This window comes from Pungitius pungitius, chromosome 8, assembly GCF_949316345.1.
Source record: "Pungitius pungitius chromosome 8, fPunPun2.1, whole genome shotgun sequence".
Lineage (NCBI taxonomy): Eukaryota > Metazoa > Chordata > Actinopteri > Perciformes > Gasterosteidae > Pungitius > Pungitius pungitius.
Genome location: NC_084907.1, coordinates 7,139,427 through 7,162,443, shown reverse-complemented (window position 1 = coordinate 7,162,443; position 23,017 = coordinate 7,139,427). Strand labels below are relative to the sequence as shown.

Below are 23,017 nucleotides of genomic sequence, written 5' to 3'. Positions count from 1 at the left end.
TTTGCATCATACAGTGACTTTAGAAGTGACGCGCTTACATTTGAACCTCCCGTGTATATAATGTATACATTATTAAAACTGTGTCATGAGGACACCCTGTCCTTGTCACAATCAAATGCGTGCCTCGCATGCTTACTTTTCAAACACCAATGCAGACATTTTGCAGACAAACACGCCTCCAGAACTAATGATGGCGGTTTGATTCAGCTCACATCGCACTGCGGGTTGTACAGATGCTTAAATTACATGGTGGACAGCAGATATCTTCCGGCTCTGTTCACTTTGGGGAAGGGGGGGGCTTTCAAGTTTCAAGTGTAAGTCTAAATTGCCTGTTGATGCTCCAAGGTTAAACTACTTAGTTGTCTTGCCAGAGCCCAACTTGTCAGCATGTAGCCTCATTAACTGGAGCAAGCAATGACTACGTTTAAAAAGATGAATTGGTGCATTCATACCTTATTTGGAATGTTTTTAGTTCCTCCACAATCAGATACGGGATGGATTCTAGTATTCTATGGGCTCGGTCCGGTATTTTCACATTAGCTTGGATCCCGTTTGCTTCTTGCACTTTGCATCGTCACATAAGATAAGATTCTACAGGACTGGAAGGAGGGGATTCTCTCCTCAATTACAACTAGCATAACTTCATTATGACCTTTTCTCACGGGTTTGTCTTCTGTAACTCGAGCCCATCAAGCCTCACAAATCTGGTGTGTGTGTGTGTTTGTCCCAACAGCTGGACCTCTGATCGCTTTTCTCCTCCTCATCATGTTATTAATCCACTCAAGCGGAGCGAACCTTGCATTTCTTAATTGTTGATTAATTTTCCGTCCGCCTCACGGTCGATTCACAGGATTCGGAGTCACAGCTTGCAAACGTGTTTGAGGGAGACTGGTGTCATCTGTAATGCGCTCCCTTCATTCTTCACGAGCCGCCCAGGACGGCATTAGTCACACTCGCAGGCCTGCTTGGAATGTCCGCCGCACTTCACTTTCCTTCCCTTAACAGCACATATCACCTTGATCCTGTTTCTCTTTTCCCCCTTTTTGTCCGCCTGTCACCATTCCCATTTTTATCCTATCTGCCCCGTTCTATAGCTTTCACCCCTACAACACCCCCCCCCCCTTCTCCGTCTCTCCCTTCCTTTGACTGTTACCTCCCCCTCCCTCTCCCCCCTCCCCTGTGAAAGGAAGAATGCCTAAGAGAAATGCTTTGTTAAGCACCCAGTTGTCATGGTGAACCTAGCAATGCCTGAGAAATTCCTTGTGGGTGGGGACTAGGGGTAAGGTCCCTTTTGTAAATTGAAGATGGGGGGGGGGGGGAGGAGGCACATAAAGTTCTAAAGAGCGACTGTCCCCCCCCCCCTCTCCCTCTTTGCAGTGAAGCATGTAAGGCTTTCTTTGGACCTGTAATGCTCTTGGGACACACTGACCTGTCCCGCCGGCTGCTTTCACTCCGTGAGGACGTCTGCAGGACGCGCAGCGGGCCCACACCTGAGAGAAACTTTTTTTTTCTCCACATGCAGGGCGAAGTCTGGTCTCGCACGTGACAGGTGTCAGGGCCCCCCCCCCCCCCCTGTTTTGAAGCCCCCCCCCCGAGAGTTTAAGCTCTTGGTGATATGATACTGTCGTCTTTTAAGCGCTTTTGATTTGTGACACAGATGCGCTCAAAGGGTTTCCGATTTCTCTCCGCCCCGCTGGTCCCTCAGCAGCAGAGCATCCACCTGTCTGCCCCCTACGTCTGGTCTGCGTTAGAGTCCAGGGGGAGCCGAAGCGGGGCGAGGAGGAGGAGGAGGAGGAGGAGGGGGGGGGAGGAGGGGGATGACATCATCTCTAATGTTAGGAGGGTAAATCGTGTTTGGGATTAGGGTCGGTGCATCGCTGCGGTGTTGTTGCATATATCTCAGCGTTGTCCTGCATTGTCCTCACTATCCCAGCAGACAATGGGAGTGGCCCCTGTTTCGGCCGGCCCCCTCCTCTCTGTGGCCACTTGTTATGGCCCGTTGCTGCTGTCTTGACAGTTTCACCGGGCCTGCTATTCATCCGTGAAATATCCGATTTACTGTACAGTCTGATGCATGGCTACTTCAAGTCCTCCTGCCCGCGAATCACTGACTGAGAACATGATGATGATGATGATGAGGCTCTAGTGAAGTGATTCCTACATGTGAACATTGTGAAGCAGCTCTGACTCATTTGGAAAAAATATTCTGATTTGCTTAGACAAATTAACCCATATGTGGAGTCTTACTCAAGTGTATGGTCGTTGGCTAAAAGTGCAGTTGAACCACTGCAAATGCAAAAAAAAGGACCTAAACATTGACCGTTAAATCTTTCATATATTGACCACTGTATAAATGATCATGGTTAATAATGTCCAGCTTACGGGAATACTTAAACCCCCAATTGGTGTGACCTTTACACTGAGAGAAGTCTCGATGAATAGAAGTTAATGGGGTCTGCTTTAAACGACTTGACCTCTTAACTCACACAACTAGTGCATGATAATCACCTTGGTATTTAAAAGACTTCTGCATTAACGTGTGTGTGTGTGTGTGTACTGATATGTTTGGTTTATTATGTTGAATCTGTCTCCGTGCTTGAGCTGCTGCTGTTGTCTAAGGCGTACTTGAATTCATCTCCCAATTCTGACAAAAAATGTTTAGTCCCCGGTTGTCAACAACAACATAATCAAATACTTCCAGACCTCCGGCTGGGTGCAGAAATCACCTCAACGGGCTTCTCACACTGTGAATGTGACAGATCTTTAACAGGCCATTACCTTGATGCTACATCGCATTCATTTAAACGTCCCAGTGACCTGGTTTCCGTATGCTTCGACTCCGCTGTGCTAACTGTCAACATTGGCCGTTAGCCAGGAGGCAGGAGGAGGGACCATTAGAGGGGTGAACCACGGCTTGCACTACTTTGAGATATTTCATCACCGTCTGATTTACATTAATGCTGACAGGAAGGCGTCCGGCTAACAAAACAGATGGTTTCTTCGCGGGCTGCTGGTGGTGTGACTGTGCTTCACTGGATGAGCGTTACAATGATGTACTGTTCTCTCGGCTGCAGGTGGATGCTTTTTTAGTATTTCAACTTCAACACCTCTGTTGATTCGTCGTCTTTTGAAAAATGATTCACTTGTGAAAGCCTTCAAACTTGTCAGGATAAGTTCAAATGATTTCACTCAGTGTTGTTTTTTTTTTTAAAACCTGAAATATGACTTTTCAGTTGTTGACCCCTCCTTTTTTAAAGCTTCTTAAATAACTCATTCTGTCGTTATTGTGCCGCTGTTTGCAGAGTATCCAATATATGTATCAAATGACTACTGGTACGTTTTTAACAACGGCCTCATGCTGGGTCACATCCCTGCATGCTAATGTCTCTTTACGATTGCGCTGACAGCAGTTTTCCTTTTGACATGCAAATGTTCTGATTGGAGGAGTTCGGGTCCTTTTTTCGGAGGCTTCACCATAGTGAAAGAATCCGAGGAATGCCCTCGTCTTGTGGTTTTGCGACTCAGAATGAAGGTGCCGTGTGTACGAACGCCCTCTCGCTGCGACTCGGTCATCTTTCCTCCTGCGTGCAGGAGTCAGGGTTGGAATCCTCGCGTTGACATTGAGCTACAATGCAGCGGTCTACACTATTGACTTCACAGACACTGTGAAGAATTGGGTGCAGCTGTTTCGCGGTCAGCGTTGCAGTTAATTTCTAAAGCCTCGTCGCTCTGCAGATAAAACGGCACCGTGACATATTTTACTTAATGTCAGACATATTGATGTCTATTTGATCCTTTTTTAATTTTTAATTGTATGTTTCGAAACATATTTACACACACACAAACATACACAGTCTTGCCGTAGTGGAGGTGCACGTTGTGATACTCGGTGTAATTTGTGTATTGGTGTAACATAACAGCAGATCTGCTACGTGGGAGTTCCAGCTGTCTATTCCGTCCTTGAGAGATTTGCAATTTCTGTTGCATGCGAGCTGTTGGTGTTCAGACGTGTTTCATTTTGTGTCTGTGGTTGTTTTTTTCCCCCGACAATGTAACCAACAACAAGGTTCTCAACCAGGTGAGGAGCTTTTATCCCAAATAAAGCTCAAATCCGCTTTGGTTTCCATTCATGTGCTCCGAATGCTTCCCCCGAGCAAATCATGTTTTGGTGATTAGAGAAGCTTTAACATTGTCTCAGCCCTGCAGGATATGCATTTCTTAAGGTTCTAAACCCAAACAATATCTATTTTAAATTGGAGTGTATTGTATTAGATATTTTTGTGTAGCTTAATGAAGCAATGAAATAGAAAAAATGGTTCTTTCCCTAATAATTGTTTATTCAGTTTCACTTTCATAATTTGTTTCTTAGTTTTCTTAATAACAAATTTAAAAGTCAAAGCCTTATTGAAAAACTGCAACAAAAATGGTCGACCAGGCAAGTATAAACGTAATGAATGTCTTTCTGTTTATGTGGTAGATCTGAAGTCTGTGTAGGTGTGATTTTGCACAGTGTCTCATCTAACACGGTTTTCTCCTGCCAAGTTAAACATTAGTGGCCATGAATACCAGTTGACACGTGACGCCGTTATTGTTGCATTTTTCGAACACCACGGCAACATGTCAACAAATTGAACTTGGGACAGATTCCGAAAACAATACAATGTCCAGCTCAACATGCAGCACCTCTTGCTGTTAAACATTAGCATGTTTTTAATGATCTTGAACTTGTGGTATGTGAAGATCCAATCGAATGTGATGGTCGGTTAAACATTATACTCTGAACATACTAGGATGACGGCTACTCAAGAATTTCTTTAATTGAATGGGAGGGCTTTGCTGGAGTGGTGGAAGAAAATTGTATTATTCCAAAAATCCACAGGAAATGATATTGGGCTGTGATTGTCGTGGGAGACCTGGTGGGGTTTGTTGGAGAGGTTTATGCCGAGTGTGGTGGTCGTGGTGGTGGTGGTGGGGGTGGGGGGGGTGTCAGTGTCGGCCGTTGGAAGGAAGGGAGGGAGGGGTATCGGAGTAATAAAATGAAAAACCTGCCCCTCCCTCTGCTCGGCCTCCAGCCCCCAGCCAGTCATCAGTCTCCCTTCAGGCAGTAGCTGAGTGTGTTTCACCTTTCAGCGCTGGTTAATCCAAGCAGCCCTGCCCCCTCCGCCACCCCCCCCCGGGACGCATTTTTAGGGCTTCCCTTTTGATCAACAGGACTTGAGATTCCAGCTTTTAAATTAAATCGACATCGACCGCTCGGTCCTGAAGAAGCTCTGATAAGATCTAGAGGAGAGGAGACTATTTTAAACACTGAGCCCACAGAGCTCCACATTCTGCTCCCTCGGTCTTTAACCCACATCAGGCCTCATTAGTGTCTGATTTTTCTCTTTCATCTGTACCAGAGTGTTAATTGAACCTCAGCTGGCTGAACGCTGTGAGGATGAGGATTAAACATGTTGTCCCGCTGGGGGCTTTCTGGCCTTGTCCACATTCAGGTGGGACAACATTTCCAAGCCAATTCACAGGAAAACACAAAAGTCTCTTTCAATGGAGATAGTGTTTCTCTCACAAACATTTCATTAGCGACTCTTTTCTTTGTACAGTTAGTGTGTGTTTTGAACAGTTGTGACTGTTATTTTAAACAAGTGTTTCTCTGTCGGGTTTAATCTCAAACTTGTCCTGTCGAGGCGACGACAAAAAACAGCTGCTGATTTCAGAACAGGAAAAAGCTTCATAAATAAATGTGATGTATTTCTCTTACAGTAGAAGAGAAGCAGTAATTTATGTCTGTGGTTGTCAGTTATTCAAGGGCAACGTATATAATAGTAATTGAATTAAACTGTGTCCTGTTGAGTGTACTCTCAGGTCACAACCCTGTGGTTTGTGTGTGTGTGTGTGTGTGTGTGTGTGTGTGTGTTGTCTCTGTGTGACCTTGTGAGGACTTGCTGGTGTGTTTGCCACCAGAATGCAAACGTGTTACTTTTGACTTCAGACTTCAGTCTTTCTGTTAACAGCTACTGGAGAGACGGATGTTCTAGTTATAAAAAGCAGTGTTTCAAAATAAGGTAATATTACCTGAAAACTACCAAATATTTCATTTTCATTCACTTCCATTACATATTTATTGTCATTGCCATACTAATTGCATCTTATGTTTTTATTATGTGCATCCTGTCAATTGGCAGCAGTTTCCTCCTGGCTTTGCTCCAATGTTGTTTTCTTTTTGTTGCAGCCATTTTCTTTTAATTTCCTCCCAATTCATGTATTTATACATCATCAATATGTTAGACCAGAATCTTTTAAAGAACTGACACGGCAGGAGCCCCCTGTTCGACTTGCGATATGAAAGCAAAGCACTCCAACTCGGTTCTTGCGTCTCAAATTTCTACTCACACACTAAACAATGATCGGCCCTCAGGAGGAGTGCTGGGCTTTGAAGTCATTTTTTTTTACGTTGGGGCTAAATCCTGTGATTTACAATTTCCCGGGTCCGCCTTAAACGCTGTATCCAGTTCTCCTCGTGCGCCGGCGCCGGATCGCCCTCATCCAGGGGTCTGCTTGCTTCACTGGAAGCCCGGACATCAGAAGAGCTCTTATCACGTTACAGGCATGTCGTGTATTGCTGTGCACCTGCAGACAGACCTACTTTGGGATATTGGCCCTTGACCCCAAAAGGCTTGTTGCCAGATGGGTCGTTGATGGGTTTTGTAGAAACCAGGTATTTAAGTACCTCGTTTGGTTCAGGATTACTCGTTCCTTTCACCTCACATCTCGCTCTCCGCCCTTTAACTGTATTTCACGTTACTGCCTTACTGCCTCTGATTGACTCTTGAAGTTGACGTACTTTGCTGAATAAATGTGTCTATTCTACTTGTGATTTTAGAGCTTTTTAAATGTAGCTTCAGCAGAACCTTCCTCGTGCTCACTTCTGAGTCCCAAACTTTACACAGACGTTACGGCTCGCACAACGCTCTGAAGCTCTGAAGGCTGAGAACTGCAAAGACCCGCAGGCCTTATCCTTCCAACGTGATGTTTTAATTCACGATCTCCCCACTGATCCCGGGAAACGGGTGCGCGGCTTTGCGCCCTTTGATGTGGGGAGTACTCCGTGCGTGCTGCGCATACTGTAGCATGCTGATGCTGAACAACCGAGTCAGGCTCTCCGCTCGACATCGTTACCTTTTTTTTTTTTTTTACCCGGAGGTTCCCCTCCTCACCGTGACACGCTTTTGCAGAGAAAAACACAGCTGCCTCTGAGGGAGCATCCGGGCGCTCCGGATCACAGAATTACCGTTGTTTTTGGGTTACTGCGGCGTTCCTTGTGTGGAGCTGTTGGACATGCGATGAGCGGCCGCTCGGGGAGAGCCGGTTGAGCGCGATTTATTTAGCGGCCCGCCACTGTCATGATGATAAATGGTATTTTTATAGTGTGTTTCCCCTCCCCACAATAACTGGCTCAGTTTTTCAACCTGCACACGAGGAGGAGGAGGAGGAGGAGGAGGCAGCAGGTTTTTGTGAGCCGCTGCCTTGTTAAACGACCTCAGAGCAAATCACAATACGATCAGGACTTGTTAGGTCATAAGCCTATTCATAATTAGCCCGGAGCATGCTTGTTGTCATACAGCAGTGAATATTCTGCAGTTTTCAGACTCAGACTTACAGAAATTGTGGTTGTCCGGTCTTCTTGTCTCGTTATGTCTTCCTTGTCTCCTTTGTACAAAGACAAAAAAAAATGAAAAATCTCAATATCTATTCTAAAAACAGGGAGAGAGGAGGCCCGATTGACTGGTGAACTGTCACTGGCAAAGTGTGATGTCTCTGTCCTCAGTAATTTGGTCACGCTGTCCTTCTGATCTTCATCCACAGAGACTTTGTTGACATTTTCTGGGATTCAACTGGGAGATTTGATGGTAACTTTGTGGTCCAATTAGGCCAGTCTCATTGATTAGTTCTCTGTCTCTCTTAGCAGTTTATTACCACCGGTCACAAAGACCACCAGTAGGTTTAAATCAGAAATCAATACATCCTGGTTTTCCTAATGGTCTTTCTAGCAATGACTTCATCCTAAAGGCTTTGTATATCATTGTGTCAGTGTGGTAGTAAAAGGCTGCACACCTCCCCTCTCGCTGATCATTTATGTATTCTGAGAGATTCTCTGTAAATCAGAATGAACCTGCTTAGTATAAATGCCTCCATTGGTTTTAAGTGAAACACCTGCTTGTTTTCTCATAAGTCAAATTAGTCTTCAAGTATCCTTTCTGTATGTTGAAGGATTTAACCGCATCATTTCAAGTCACAGCCTAAAAACGCCCTTGACGTTGTGTATTTGATGGTTGATCATTTTTTGACAAATCGTCTCACTGATTTAAAAGCACAATAACCAAAAGCTGTTACCGTTGAGTTTTTGGAATCAATGATCTCCATATTAAATACAGATTTTGATTTTGATTTTTTTTTTACTTGTTTGAACAGCAATGACTACTCACTACTCAATTCACTACTGCATTTTCTACTGTATTTAAAGTATGTGAATCACACCCCCCCCCCCCTCCACCCAACCACTCACACACACACACACACAAACACACTCACGCACACAATGCCGTACACAGTCTTGGCAGTGCTGCCGCTACACTGTCTGTTTAATCTTCTCCCTGGCGCCACTTTAGCTGAGAGCATTCCTGGCACCCAGAGGCCCGGGGGGGAGGTTCCTCTGGGCCGAGAGTAGTGTCACACTTCGGAACTGGCACCTTGTCTCGTCGTTAACTATGCAGCCCCCTCTTCCTCCTCCTCTCTGGCCCCTAAACGCTCCGCTTATCCTCCGTCCATGAGCGGAGGATCCTTCCGTGGAGAATGACCTCTTTGGAGGATGGTCTGGTTCCTTTCAGAGGAGATTCTCCTCGCGCTCACTTTCCCAGCGTTGCATCTCCGTCTGGAGCTCAAGAACAAAAAAAAGGCCAAATTGGCTGAGGACACCATTGGGCCGATGTCTGTCCTTATCGTTGGTCTAACCTTTTAAGAGCTGGGTGTTTTCTGGCTGCTTGTGCTGCAGAGTGTCTGATATAAAAGGGGGAAATTGGATCGTTGTTGGTTTGGTTCCTCAAGTTAGAAAGGATTCCACTAGTTGGTTTGATGTTGAGAAAGTGTTTTAACTACTGTTAAGCATTCAATATTATCTTTGCCTCAAATGAGGCTCAGCAGTTCTCAAACTGTTGAATGTCAAACTTACCTCGATTTTAAATGGCCTTTTTAATGCGAGTGTTTCAACAAATTTGATGATTTACAAATATGACCCCAAAATACTATGATCCACAAAGTTCATGTTGTAATAACATCCAAAGTGATCAGTCTATTCAACGATAAATCAATAGGACTAAATATTACTAATTGATCAATCATTTGAAACAAAAATGGAAACTATTGTCCTTCAATTTCTCACATGTCACGATTTTCTGTTTTTGTCATCTATGATATTTAACTGAATAAGTTTAGCCTAAACTATGAACTACTCGGCCATTCTCGTGGCTCCCTGTCATGTTTTCCCCCCTTGTATGCAAATCTTCTGTGTACTCAGGTGTGTGTGTGTGTTTACAGTAAAGTGCGACCCAGCTCGTCTCTGTACTTTGTTTCATCCCCACTTCCTCTGCTAAGGCCTCGTATTATTGCTGTGCTGGAAGCGCTTGACTCAAAGCAGAAGGAATAAAGCCTTGTCAAACGTGCTTCTGTCTCTTTTCCTCTGTGACCCGCCCTGAACACACACCTCCCCTCCCTCCCCCACACCCCCCCCCCTCCCCCTCCCATGGCACTCTGTGTTTAAACTTGCCCCGTGCCAAAACAGGAATCTGGTAACTTTGGGCCGTGCTGTTTGTTTGTGCAATCCTCCAGCAGGTTCTGCTCTCTGGCCTGTATCCAGATACACCTCCCCCCCCTCAAAAAAAGTGTCCCATTGATTATTTCAGTGGGAGAAGCTTGTTTTTGTGACACTTTGGATTTTCAAGCCGGCTTTGTATTTCCTTTTTGAGGCTACAGAAAAGCGGTGACATCGCCGGAATTATATCGGCCTCTTAAACTAACTTCAGAGAAATGACAAAATCCTTCACTTACCAATACAAATCTCACATTAATACCCAATAAAACACACAGTGTCTAGTTTCATTATCCTTAACTACAACACCAGTATGATGTGGTCTGGTCTGACCAATATGAAGAATAATGGTTAAGCAAACTTAATTAAGATATTTCTAACAGGTCATTTCTTTGACCTATTTCTCACTATTGTCTACTTGTGCTGCTGTTTCTCTTAAAACATGCACAATTGCACATAATACACACTTTACTTTCCTACACGTAAGCCTTACAATTTCGTTCCATTTAAACTAATGCCACTTTAATCATAAAGACCATCAACAAATGATGAGATACAAATGAATGAATTCAGGGATCAGTGGGAGAAGAAATCAGCTTATCAACCAGGGTTTGTTCTCAGTAAGAATCACTTTACAGACCTAAAGTAAACCGTTGGCTTCTTATCACTGGGCAGAGAGCTCAGTGCAAAGTTTAATATCCGGGATTCAGGTCAAGCTGTACATTTGTTGGCAGACTTTTTCTGTCTGCTGGGAAAAAAAAGTCTGATCCATAAGTTTTGTGCTTGTTAGCCACACACAGAACTTCCCTTTGTGCTCTTTTTTTATGGACAGTCTAGGATCGGGTCTGTTTTCATTATAATTTCACTCCTCAGTGAGCAGGGCTCTTACTGCGGCTGTCCGTGGCTTTCAGAGCAGTTTTCATCTCTGTTGTAAATGAGTAGAAAAACAAGCAAAAACAAGCTTTACAAAGTCAATGAAACAGAATAATTTGTTTTAATCCTCAACGTCTAGATAACGAGGGTGACTCGTTTATCTGATAAAGGCATAACACGGGAATTAATGTATTGTACAGTCAAAAGCTACTGTATAACAGCAGACAAAACACTGCATGTCTTCAGTCTAAATGTATGGAAGATAAAACATTGAACAAGATAAAAGATGAGATCGGCTGGCCTGAAAAAAACTGCTGTAACCGTTGAATTTGAGACTTAAGGCTTTCAGGATGGCATGTATAATGAAGCAGCATCTCGGCTTCCGGACAAAGCAAGGAGGAAGGGAGCTGTGAATACAGCCGTGAAATTGCTGATTAGGAACTTGGAATGTATTGAAAGAAAACCTCTACTTAGTCCTGGCATACGTCGGTTATCTGTTTTGGCACGAGGGGGGAAAAAAGCAAAACAAAGAAGCACTTGTCCAAGCCACGAATCTGAGCAAAACAAAAGTGCTGATATTCATTTAAGTGTCAATTAATGAACAATGTGTGGCTGTGAACTGAACCCAGTGACAGAAGAGGAACAGCATGAATCCTCCACCTGCATCCATCAGGCATTTACTGTTGGTGCTGCAATTTTTTTTTTTTTGCTGGACTTGAGATTATTAATTAATCTTTTAAAGTAAATGAATAATAAATGTATAAAAGCATCCTTCCATTTAGAGAACAGATCTGGTGATAATCTTTATCTTTTGTTATTACGAACAGATCCCGAGAGCTGGAAAGTATTGAATCCAGCGACATGTACTCCCTTGTTGACAGCTATTAATGAACGACATCAGTGTACTGTATGAACGCCTGAATCATGATGAGTACAGGCGCAGTAGTTCCTTCTCAGTCAGTAACACGCACTGCCGGAGGTAAATAAACAAGTGAAGGAGTGTAATCCATGTCTGAAGAACCCAGCCATTTTATTGTTTTTTTAGAATTAAAGCATAAATTCATAGATTCATGTTGTTGGTTGTAATGTTTTCATTGGATTTGTTTCAGAAAAATTGGGATATATATAAAAGAAAATGCACATAAGTGAGAACATATAAAAACTGGCTGCACATTTACATCCAACCAGACTCCTCAACTGGTCTCCAAAAGACTTTTTTAACAAAGAACCGATCCAAACAAATGCTCAAATAAATCCATTGGTCTGACATCTGCTTCTCCTCTGGCGTTTGACAGACGGCGTCCACTCCGTATCGGCCCAGTGTCTCCTCCAAGTCACCATCATCACCGACGAAATGCTGTCCAACAGCATCACGCTGCGGCTGGCCAACACGTCCCAGGAGCGCTTCCTGTCCCTGCTGCTCGCCCAGTTCCTGGACGGCGTGGCCCGCGTCCTGTCCGCCGCCCCCGAGGACGTGGTGATCTTCAACGTCCAGGACGACACTGACGTCAGCGCCCGCATCCTCAACGTCAGCCTGTCTGTGGCCGTGCCGGCGGCAGCGCCGGGGGAGGGGCGGCGGCGGCGGCCCGGGGGCCCGGGCCTGGGCCGGGCGGGGGGCAGGCCCGGCGGGGCCGTCGAAAGCGGCGGGGAGTTCTTCGGCTCGGAGGAGCTGCAGGAGAGGTTGTACTTGAACCGCAGCCTCCTGGCCAAGATCTCCTCGCAGGAGGTCCTCCCCTTCGACGACAACATCTGCCTCCGGGAGCCGTGCGAGAACTACATGAAGTGCGTGTCCGTGCTGAAGTTCGACAGCCTGGCACCGTTCGTGGCGTCGGACACCATCCTGTTCAGGCCCATTCACCCCATCGCCGGGCTGCGCTGCCGCTGCCCCGCCGGCTTCACGGGCGACTACTGCGAGACGGAGATCGACCTGTGCTACTCCAAACCCTGCGGCGCCCACGGAGCGTGCCGCAGCCGAGAGGGCGGCTTCACCTGCGAGTGCCTGGAGGACTACACAGGTGAGAGCCCTCGTTTGACAGCAAATGATTGCTGAGGAAGGAGTGCTGTGTTTCTTTCTCTTCTTTTTTTAAAATAATCCCTTGTTTTCGTAAACCAGTGGACCGGCCTCCGTTACGGCGGGTCAAAGTTTCCAATCTCCCACAGCACATGATGCAGTTTACAACAACATCATCAATTGGTTGACCAGTTATTTCAGTCCCAGGTAGATAGAGGCATGGTTTTCATATGCAGTGGGGTAAATGTTGAACTGATACCTGTGAGGAGCAGATGCTACCTGCTGGTTGGCTAGTTAACTCTAACCTAGTAACCTGAGAAATGTACATCTCCAGGTGACTCATGTGATGGATAAAATAATGCTACAAGAAGCTACAAGAAGCTACAAGAAGCTCAAGTTTACACGTCTCAAGTTGAAAGTCAGTTAATGATCCATGAAGAAAACTACTGACTCAGGGAGCCCTTGATTTTGTACTGCAATGTAGAGCTTTTTCTAAGTTAAATGTATTAGAAGTAAAAGTGACTGTTGTAATTTAGCAGGTTTTCATATATATCTTCTCTGAAACACGCTGAGTCACTTTCAAGGGTGTCCTCTGCCCAGCACCTCGCTGAAGCTTCCTCTACGAGGTTTTAGAAATCCAGAACCCCCCATGTCTGGTTTGCAACAGTCCCTGAAATATGATTGGACCATTAGTGTTTTTTGGGGGGGGGTTGTTGCTCCCTCGTGAGTTCCCACTGAATAATTTTTCCGCCTTCAAATGTCCTGCAACTAAGAGGTGAAAGTGCACAATTTCTGCCAAGCCGTGTCCACATGGAGCCTTCGAAATGTTAATTTCTTCTCCTTTCACAAAGATCCCATGGGGACATTAAAGTCTGCATCTGTCCCATTCACTCCCCTCTGCAGCTCTTTATTGAACCTGGCCCTTTTAAAAGAAAGAAAGAAAGGCAAAAGCAGACTGTCCTGTACGCTGATGACCGCATCTCTGCAGACAAAGGCTGAGTGATGAGTTATTGATCAGTCGGCCGGAGCGGAAGTAAACGGTTGTATTTCTGTACGTTTTAAATGTAGATTTAGTTAATTGGAGCAGAGTGCTAAATAAATTGTGGTTGTTTTTTGGTCTTATAGGGTTTATTTACAAGATCAAGAAGAATTATTATAATCTTTTTAATAACTATGAGTTCTTGTATTGTGAATAATGAATATCCTGTTTTGTGCATTACCTTGAGATGAAAAGCCCAGTAGTTGCATCACTGAGTTGAATGAAGAAGGAGCGAATTAATTATAGAAGGCTACAGATGTAGAGTGTCCCCTTGTTGTAAAATGCCCCGTGGTAAAAAAAATACCTGAGATAAAAAAAATATATATCACAAAGCGCACAATAAGTGTTAATGACAAATGAATTCATCACAGCAGTAGAATTACTAACGAGTTGAATGACTTGTTATTCAGTTAAAAAATGTTTCATGTTCCCAAAGGATTAAAGATCGTATGCCCACATATTTTATGGTTAAGGGGAAAAAGGAGAAGTTGAAAAAGAGTTTGAGGAAGCAAATAAAAAATGCTGATTTATACAGAATGCATATTTGGGTAGTTTCCCCATCTTTTTGTTGAGAGGTTAAGTGGGTCAAACCCTGACTTTTTAATGTGATTTAGAGTTTCATCTCGTCTTTGAAGCACAGAGCTACTTGCTTCATTAAAGGCAATGATTTCAAGTAACGTAGAGGAATCAAACTCAAGAACTGGACTCGAGTGCAGCTTTGAGCTACGATCCTACATTATACTTAAGGGTAAATGTTGTCATTTTACTCCACTACATATATTCACCAGCTTGGGTCAATAGTAACGGTACAGTTTCATATGGTTAATAACAAATACAGATAGCGTACTCGTCGTTAGTAATAATCAACCATTAAATAATCCATTTTCTGTTGGCACTTTTATTTAAGATATCTGTTCTTTATTCACACACATTATTATAAATGTAGATAAAGAGTAATGCTATATATTGTGAATATTACATATTTATCTTATAGCTGTCTACTTTGCTACTTTAATCATTTTGGGGCAGAATTTGTATGATTCTGTGCAGGTGTTGAGCAGCTGTGACTTTATCTCATCTACTAGCAGAGGTCAGGGTTAATGAGCAAACCCTTTACATTCACTTCCACATCAAACCATTATGTAAACTAAAACTACTGTTAAATACATTTAAAAATAAAAAATCCTTTTATAATTAATATCTAAACTAAAATGCAGAAAGTGCAGATATATTCACACCGTTGGCTTTTTGCTTTCTGTAAAGGCATCGCTTCCATGTCAAACATTAAAAGGTCTGTGATGCCTGAAATGGTTCGGGTCATGTGGACGTGTGGGCTCAGTCACTCAGAGTCCAGGTTGAGTGACACTTGGGTATTCTTATTCACAGCGGTGGGTGTTGCAGCTGAACTGTTGGTGCTTTTAACGTGAAACTGCAGAGACCGAGAGCGAATGTGTGAGTGGGTGAAGTGGGCCTATTTTCATCATACAGCAGGGACCACAACCACCCACATGAACCTCCATCAGCGGAGGGCGTAGACCTGGGTGCCGTCGGGCCGAGTATGGAGGACTTGACGAGTTATGTGAACGTGATTGTGTAGCCGATGATTTGAGATCAGTTTGAAGTTTGATTCCCGCTGTCAGACCGTCTGATCGCGCTTCAGGTTTTTATTTGATGTACTTTCCTCTGTGATCTACAACTCCCACCGTTCTTCCTCAGCGAGCGTTGAGTTCACCAGTCTCTGCGCCGTGCCTGGGCCTGGGAGAATTTTGTGTGTGTGTGTTTTTGTGAGTCCGAGTGCTAAATTGCTCTCACTGTGTGATTCGGTTGGATGGCTAAGTGCTGAAAAGCTGTGATTATGCCTGAAAGATAGTTGGATGGACAATCTGAGGAATGTTTATGTGTTAATGCTACATAGACGTGTGTGTGTACTGTGTGTGTGCATGCGTGTGTGTAACTGTTGGATCGTAGGCGTTGCCAGATGGTGGCAGGAAAATGAATATATATATACAGTATGTGTGTATTCCATTACATGTCATTTAGCTGACGCTTTTATCTAAAGCGACTTACAATAAGTGCATTTAAACCAGAAGGATACAAACAAAAGAACAAGAAACATCAAAGTGCAATTTCTATTAAATAAGCCAATTTACAACTTGCTATAGATAATTCAATTCATTTTATTTTGTATAGCCCAAAATCGCAAATTTGCCTCAGAGGGCTTTACAGTCTGTACACATGCAATAAGAGCCATTAAGAGCCATTATACAGTACAATTTAAGTGCTACAATTTGTTAGTGTTTTAGTAGGGCTGGGACTCGATTAGAAATATTAATCTAATTAATTAGAGGCTTTGTAATTAATTAATCGAAATTAATCGCATTTTAATTGCATAAATATTTGACTTGAGAACAGTGAGAAGTAATTTTTTTCACATGGATTTTTATGGATTTTTATTTTTGTTCAACCAATTCCAGCAGACAAGTGTAGCAATAGCATATGTAGAAATATGGTACTTTCAGAAATTCAGGTAGCCTATAGGTAAGTAGACCTTCTGTAAACTAGGTTTTTTTAAGTAGACCAATACTTTCAAGGACATTCAGAACATTGGTTATTTTTTCAGACGTGGACTTAGTTACCCTGGTCCTTAAACCAGTCATCTGGTGCAGTGTGGGTTGGGTGTGGGTCCTTGTACTCAGAGTCGGGCTAACGTCCACGCTAGCCGGTAATTGTTTTGCGTTGGGGTGATACTTGAGGCTCGATGTGCGAATTCCTTGTTGCATAGCTTGCACACAACCATGCTCTTATCGACGCTTCCATCCGTTTGTTTTTTATAATAAAATTTCCCATTCACGGGGCCAACCGACACGGTCTCGTCAGCTTCTTCGTTCACTGTGGTTTGTTGTTGTCTGAAGTCATGAACGCTAGTTGGTGCTCCAGTATAATCGGTCCTCCGAAACTCATCCAGTGAGAAACGTTCCGCGGTGCAAAAAAGAAGTGTAAAAATGCGTAAAAAATGTTTAATGTGTTATTTTTTGTGTAATTAATTAATCTTGATTCACATTGTAATTAATTAATCTTAATTAACGCGCTAAAGTCCCGGCCCTAGTTTTTAGTCAAGGTACAGTCTGAAGAAGTGCATGTATGTATGTATGTATGTATGTATGTATGTATGTATGTGTATATACACACATACAGCCATCATATTTGGTGTTGGTGGACAGAGTGAATGATTTGTCTCTGGTGAGTCATTCTGTCAATGCTGAACAAGATGTTTTCCTCCTCTACTTCTCATGTTTCTCTGTGAAACGGATAACGTGAGCAGTTCACTTCCATCTGTATAAAGTGGGTGAATCGGACCGTTCTGCGTTTGTGATGATCACTCATCAGCAAACTCTTGACTTGTGAAGAGAAAGTCCCACTTTTTTTCTCCCGTAATTCATTGAGTTATCGAGAATCCATTTGTGCTGTTGTAATGTGCAGGCGTGCTTCTACAGCGACAACTGGTGAACTCTTTCACGTCAGCTCACACCAAAATGTAAATGATCCCATACTGAGACACTATAAATTGCCTCTGAGAGATGACATGAATAGACAAACATTGTCAGATGCACACATTGGCAGCCGGTGCAGATTCCTGAACTAGCACCAGTAACCAGGAGCAGTAAGTTCAAATCTGTGTTCCTCACCGTGTGAAACGCAATGGGACAAAAGTGGCGTAGGGACGGCGTGTTTTTGTAGGTCAATTATCAAACTGGTTCCCTCGACAACAAGCCAACGCAAAGATCTCGGGTCCTCAACTGCTGCGGAAATGACCTCAAACGTTTGGTCCTCTTCCTATATATGTGCTGCGATGAGGAAAGAGGATTTTATCATAAATACAGCTGGAGGTCATGAATCTACTCTCATCGATAAGCACATAGCATCCCTACACTGACTCCTTGGTAGCGTTAGCGGTGCTTTGACCCGCTTGGTCTGTGCTGGAAGAGGATCTTTTCCTCAGCTTCCTTCAGCTGGTTGTGGTTGTCAGGACGATACTGATTATTGGGTTATTTGCTATTCCTAGCCGATCACACACATATCGGGCCTATTGGTCCCATTTTGTCCTTTTTGTTTGTTCTGTCTGTATTTTAATCATCTGGGATCAATTTATGATTAATTCAAAGAGCGCTAAAATGCTACAAACCCATTTAGCAGATAAATGATCTGCTGTTTTTATCGTCTGCTCCAGAAAAACAAGACTATTGTGTAGGCAGTGCTGTAAATATCTGAACTGTTATTGATGCTGTAGCTTTTCATTGAGTAGATGGCATTTAGGGATTTTTTTAACACATCTTCCATCCCGTCACACCTTCATTTTCAGTTTGATATTTGACTTGTGAGCTTACAAAGTCATTGCTTTTTTATATAGTTTCTTATACTGCCTGTATATGTTCAAAAAGATAAATTGTAAAAATACAGTTTAAAGAGCAAATTGCTCAAGTGTCTTTTCCCGTCTAAATAAAAACCAGGATCTCTGTTTAATTTGCTGCCTTAATAATGGAGGCAGCAATCATTACAGTGTGGGCACTGGAAAGGACTTAAAGAGGGGAAGAAAGAGCAGAGGACGCCCCGTTTGAATTATTGATGAGGATATTCTGTTAGAGTTGTGACTGTGAGGCCATTACGCGCCCCGCTGGGCTGCTCACCTGGCAACATGAAGCTGTTGTGGTAGAGACGCCCCACAGGGACCTCGTCAGGTGCACCAGTGAGATTTGTATATGTAGCGCCCCCTAGCTGTCCTGGCTTTGTTAAAGGAGTGCGCTGCCCGAATTCTTAACTATTTAATTTATATAATCAATACTAGGTTACTACACTGTTATCCCTATTATTTTAGCACCTTATCACACCAAATATTTAGGAAGACATACCACGTACACAATAGAATACATTTAACCTTTTACTTGACATGGGATTCACAAATACACATAAAATAACACTCAAACATTAGGCTTCTGTCCAACCATTACTTATCTAAGCCGGCAGGTAACTAACTAATATACATAAACCAAACGTGGGTACCCAATCAATTGTCCACTGTACGGTGCAGGCCTGTTGCGCGCGGGAGGGAGCGGGGAAGCCTCCTAATAAGAAAAATGGCTACTTCGCGCCAAAGTGCCCCCCGAAAAGGAAACACTCACTCGTCCTCCTCACGGTGTTGGCGAGTCGGAATCGGGGCTGGCGTCGCAGACGTCCGTAGCGGTGTTGGTCCCTCCGGATCCGCGAACCGATGGTTAAAAGAGTGGCCGGGTTGGATACTCTCTCTCCCTCTCGTGCAGGTCCGGATCTCCCAAGCTAAAGCCTGGCTCACTCCGCTATTGCCGCGGCGGTCCTATAAACGGCGCGGATCTCTATCCGAGTTCCGTTACACAAAACAAAACCAACGTAGCGCAAATCGTGCAGATATTGCTGTCTTTTCTAGTGGAGAGTCACTCGCCGTTCCGCTCCTTAATCCCTCTACTATCTCACTTTACGCTGTCTTGTTATTGTCCGTCATCCTTCTTCGTATCCCCCTCTTCTTCTCTCCTCTTTTCTCGTGTTTCCACTTCTTCTTCTTCTCTCCCTCTTTTTCGTCCCTCTTCCTCTTCTTCTTCTCTCCCTCTTTTCTGATTGTATTAATTGAAGGGATAGTACTCCAATGTTTAAACATGCTCAACATTAACTACAATAACAAACACCCAAATAAAATACAATCATTCCAAGATACAACCCAATTGGCCATAGGGCTACATCCTCCCCTTACTAAATGTCTAAATGTCCTCATAGACATAACCAGGCACTCTTAACATTACAAGTTATTTAGCCTTTAACTATGTATGAGAAAGAGCCCAACAGAACTGGATACTCATTTGGAAGTAAACATGCTCTAGTTTTACCCTAGTTTGATAAGGATACCTCTATGCGCAATTGTTAGAGGTTGCTCACTAGCTTTTCCAGGTTCATCATAGGTAAGTCTCAACACTGGTTTTACTGTTCTTTTCCCACGGGTCTGTGACCTAAGTACTCTGTCGGTTTTTGATTTAGAGCTCAGTCTTTGTTTTGGGGCACCAACAGTTTTTCTCCCATCCTCCAGGTCTGTTTCAGAGTTGTAGGAGTCTGTGTTGGTCAGTGCCGGCCCTTCTTTTTCTTCTCCGTCCGCCTCAGACTCCTCTGCGGCACCGTCAGGAGTCAGTTCTCTGGCCTCCTCGTTCTCTGAGCTCTCCGAATCTCCATCATATTCTTCTCTCCTCTTTAGTAGGTTCTCCAGATACTCCTGGTATGGTCTACAGGACCTGTTACCCTCCACATCAGACGAGGAATCGGACGGCTCTGTGCCCTCTTCTCTTTGACTCCTTATTGGTTGTATTTGTCTCTTATTGATTGAGCGTGTTCTCGGTCTCGCAGGGACTTCCTCACAATCTTCAGCTGGTGGGATCCTCACTGACGGCCCAATTGGTAAGATGTGATCTCGATGGAGGGTCCTAACTCCACCTCGGCCCCCTTCAGGTTTCACACGGAATACCGGTAAGTTCGGCATCTTGCCTACCACCACATGCGGTATGGCACTCCATCGGCCGACCAGCTTGTGTTTCCCTTTGAGTCCTAAATTCTTGAGAAGAACCCGGTCTCCTTCCTGGATGTTCTGAAAACTGACCTTCTGGTCATAGGCTCTCTTGTTGCGCAAGTGAGTCTTGTCGGCAGCTTGGTTGGCCAGTTCGTAGGCTCTTTGCAGGTCACGCTTCAGGCTTTCAACATACTGGTAACGCTCTCTTTCCTGGCTCCCAGGTTGTGTTGTGTTGAAACACAGATCTACTGGTAGTCTTGCTTCCCTACCAAACATCAAGTAGTAAGGAGAGTATCCAGTTGCGTCACTCTTCGTGCTGTTGTATGCATGCACTAATGAGACTACATGTTGACTCCAGGATCTCTTCTTCTCTTGCCCCAATGTCGCCAACATAGAGAGCAGTGTACGGTTGAAACGCTCCGGCTGTGGATCTCCTTGTGGATGGTACGGAGTCGTTCGTGATTTCCGTATGCCCAAGGTTGTCAGCATGTCTTTGATCAGTCTCGACTCAAAATCTCTTCCCTGATCAGAATGAATCCTAGCAGGTAAGCCATAGTGTACAAAATACTTTTCAACCAGGATCTGTGCTACCGTCAGGGCTTTCTGATTCCTCGCAGGGAAGGCTTGAGCATATCTGGTATAATGGTCTGTCACCACCAAGACGTTACTAATGCCTCTGGAATCGGGTTCCATGGACAAAAAGTCAATACACACCAGGTCCAGTGGACCACTGCTAGTGATGTGATGTAGGGGAGCAGCTTTCTTGGCAGGTGCTTTGCGAGTGAGACATAGTCCACAATTTCTGACATACTGCTCTGCATCTTGAGCCATCCTCGGCCAGTAAAATCTTGCTCTTATAAGGTCAGTCAGTCGTTCCACTCCTAAGTGACCCATGTCGTCATGAAGAGAATGGAACACCACTTCTCTGAGATGGGCCGGCAGCACTAACTGAAGTGTCTCCTCTGCAGCTTTCTTACTCGCTCGGAGCAGAAGTCCATCTCTCATCACAAGTCTGCCAACTTCCCTCTTCATCAACCTCATCTCTGGATTTACGTCTTTGCCACTAGGCCAAACTCCCCGTTTCACAGCCTCAATCACCTGCCTAACCACTGGATCTCTTTTCTGAGCAGCCACTAATTCTGATTTTGACAGTTGCTCCAGTGAGCTCAAGTGTAACTGTGACGGAAAGGCATACACGTCTGGACTACCGGCTGAAGTGTCTTCTAACTGCACCACACATCTCAGGGACGTGTCTGGTGTGTCTTCCACCTGCACCCACTGACATATGGACTTCACCACATTCTGGGCCATGCTATCCCATTCTCCATCCTCTACCTCTTCAGGGATGTTGCGGGACAACAAATCAGCATCTATGTTCGCTTTACCCGGCCGATACTGTATGTCGAAATCATAGGTGGCCAAAGCTGCAAGCCAACGATGACCAGTCGCGTTGAGTTTGGCCGTGGTAAGCACATAAGTCAATGGGTTGTTGTCGGTGCGTACAGTAAACCTGGCTCCATAAAGGTAGTCGTGGAATTTATCAACTACTGCCCACTTCAGTGCAAGGAACTCCAACTGGTGTACTGGATATCGCTGTTCTGGAGAGCTCAACTTTCTGCTGGCAAAGGCGACAGGCCTTAGCCCTTCTGGGTGTTCCTGGTAAAGCACGGCACCAATCCCTTGGAAACTTGCATCAGTATGTAAGACATATGGCTTGTTGGCATCGGCAAATGCCAACACGGGGGCATTAATCAGACATTGAATGATGCGATTGAAAGCGTCCGTGCAGGACTGGTCCCATCTGTCCTTGAACGGTTCTGAAACTTTAAAGTAGGTCTTGTTCTTGTCCAGGACCTGCTTCTTTCCAGGCTGAGTCGGCGCATAGCCCCTGGTCAGTTCAGTGAGGGGCCTAACTATGGAAGAGTAGTTCGCTATGAAGCGTCTGTAATAACCACAGAAACCCAAGAAGGATCGCAGGGACTTAAGGTCTGTGGGTCTTGGCCATCTGGTGACTGCTTCAATCTTCTCAGGGTCAGTAGCAACACCATCGGCTGAAACAATGTGGCCTACATACTTGACCCTGGGCTGGCAAAATTGACACTTGTCAAGGGAGAGTTTTAGCCCTACTTCTTCAAGTCTGTCTAACACCTGCAACAGGCGCTCTTCGTGCTCTTCCAACGTGCGTCCAAAGACTATGAGATCGTCTAAATATACTAGCACTTGCAGAAGATTCATATCGCCAACCGCTTTCTCCATTAGTCTTTGGAACGTCGCCGGCGCTCCTGTTATGCCTTGGGGCATCCTGTCAAATTGGAAAAATCCAAGGGGGCAAATGAAGGCGGTTTTCTCTTTGTCTTGGTCTGCCATGGCAATCTGATAGTACCCGCTGCGCAGATCGAGGACTGAAAACCATTTGCTCCCAGTTAAGCAATCCAACGCATCATCTATGCGCGGGGTGGTGTACTGGTCTGGAACCGTGCGCCTATTAAGGGTCCTATAGTCAATGCACATTCTGATACGCCCATTTTTCTTTCTGGCTATCACAATTGGTGATGCATACTGGCTACGTGACTCAGAAATGATTCCAGCCTTTAACAACTCCTGCAAGTGCTTGCGGACATCATCAATATCGGCTGGAGCGAGGCGCCTGGA

At 44.5% G+C, this 23,017-nt stretch overlaps 1 protein-coding gene across 1 annotated transcript in view; it reads left to right on the top strand.

The window, feature by feature from the left end:
• Positions 1 to 23,017, top strand: part of celsr2 (cadherin, EGF LAG seven-pass G-type receptor 2) — a 57,546-nt gene that overhangs the window by 6,552 nt on the left and 27,977 nt on the right. Inside the window, 1 exon segment of the mRNA XM_062563901.1 lies at positions 12,031 to 12,750. Within this exon segment, the coding sequence (XP_062419885.1) occupies positions 12,031 to 12,750 (720 nt within the window).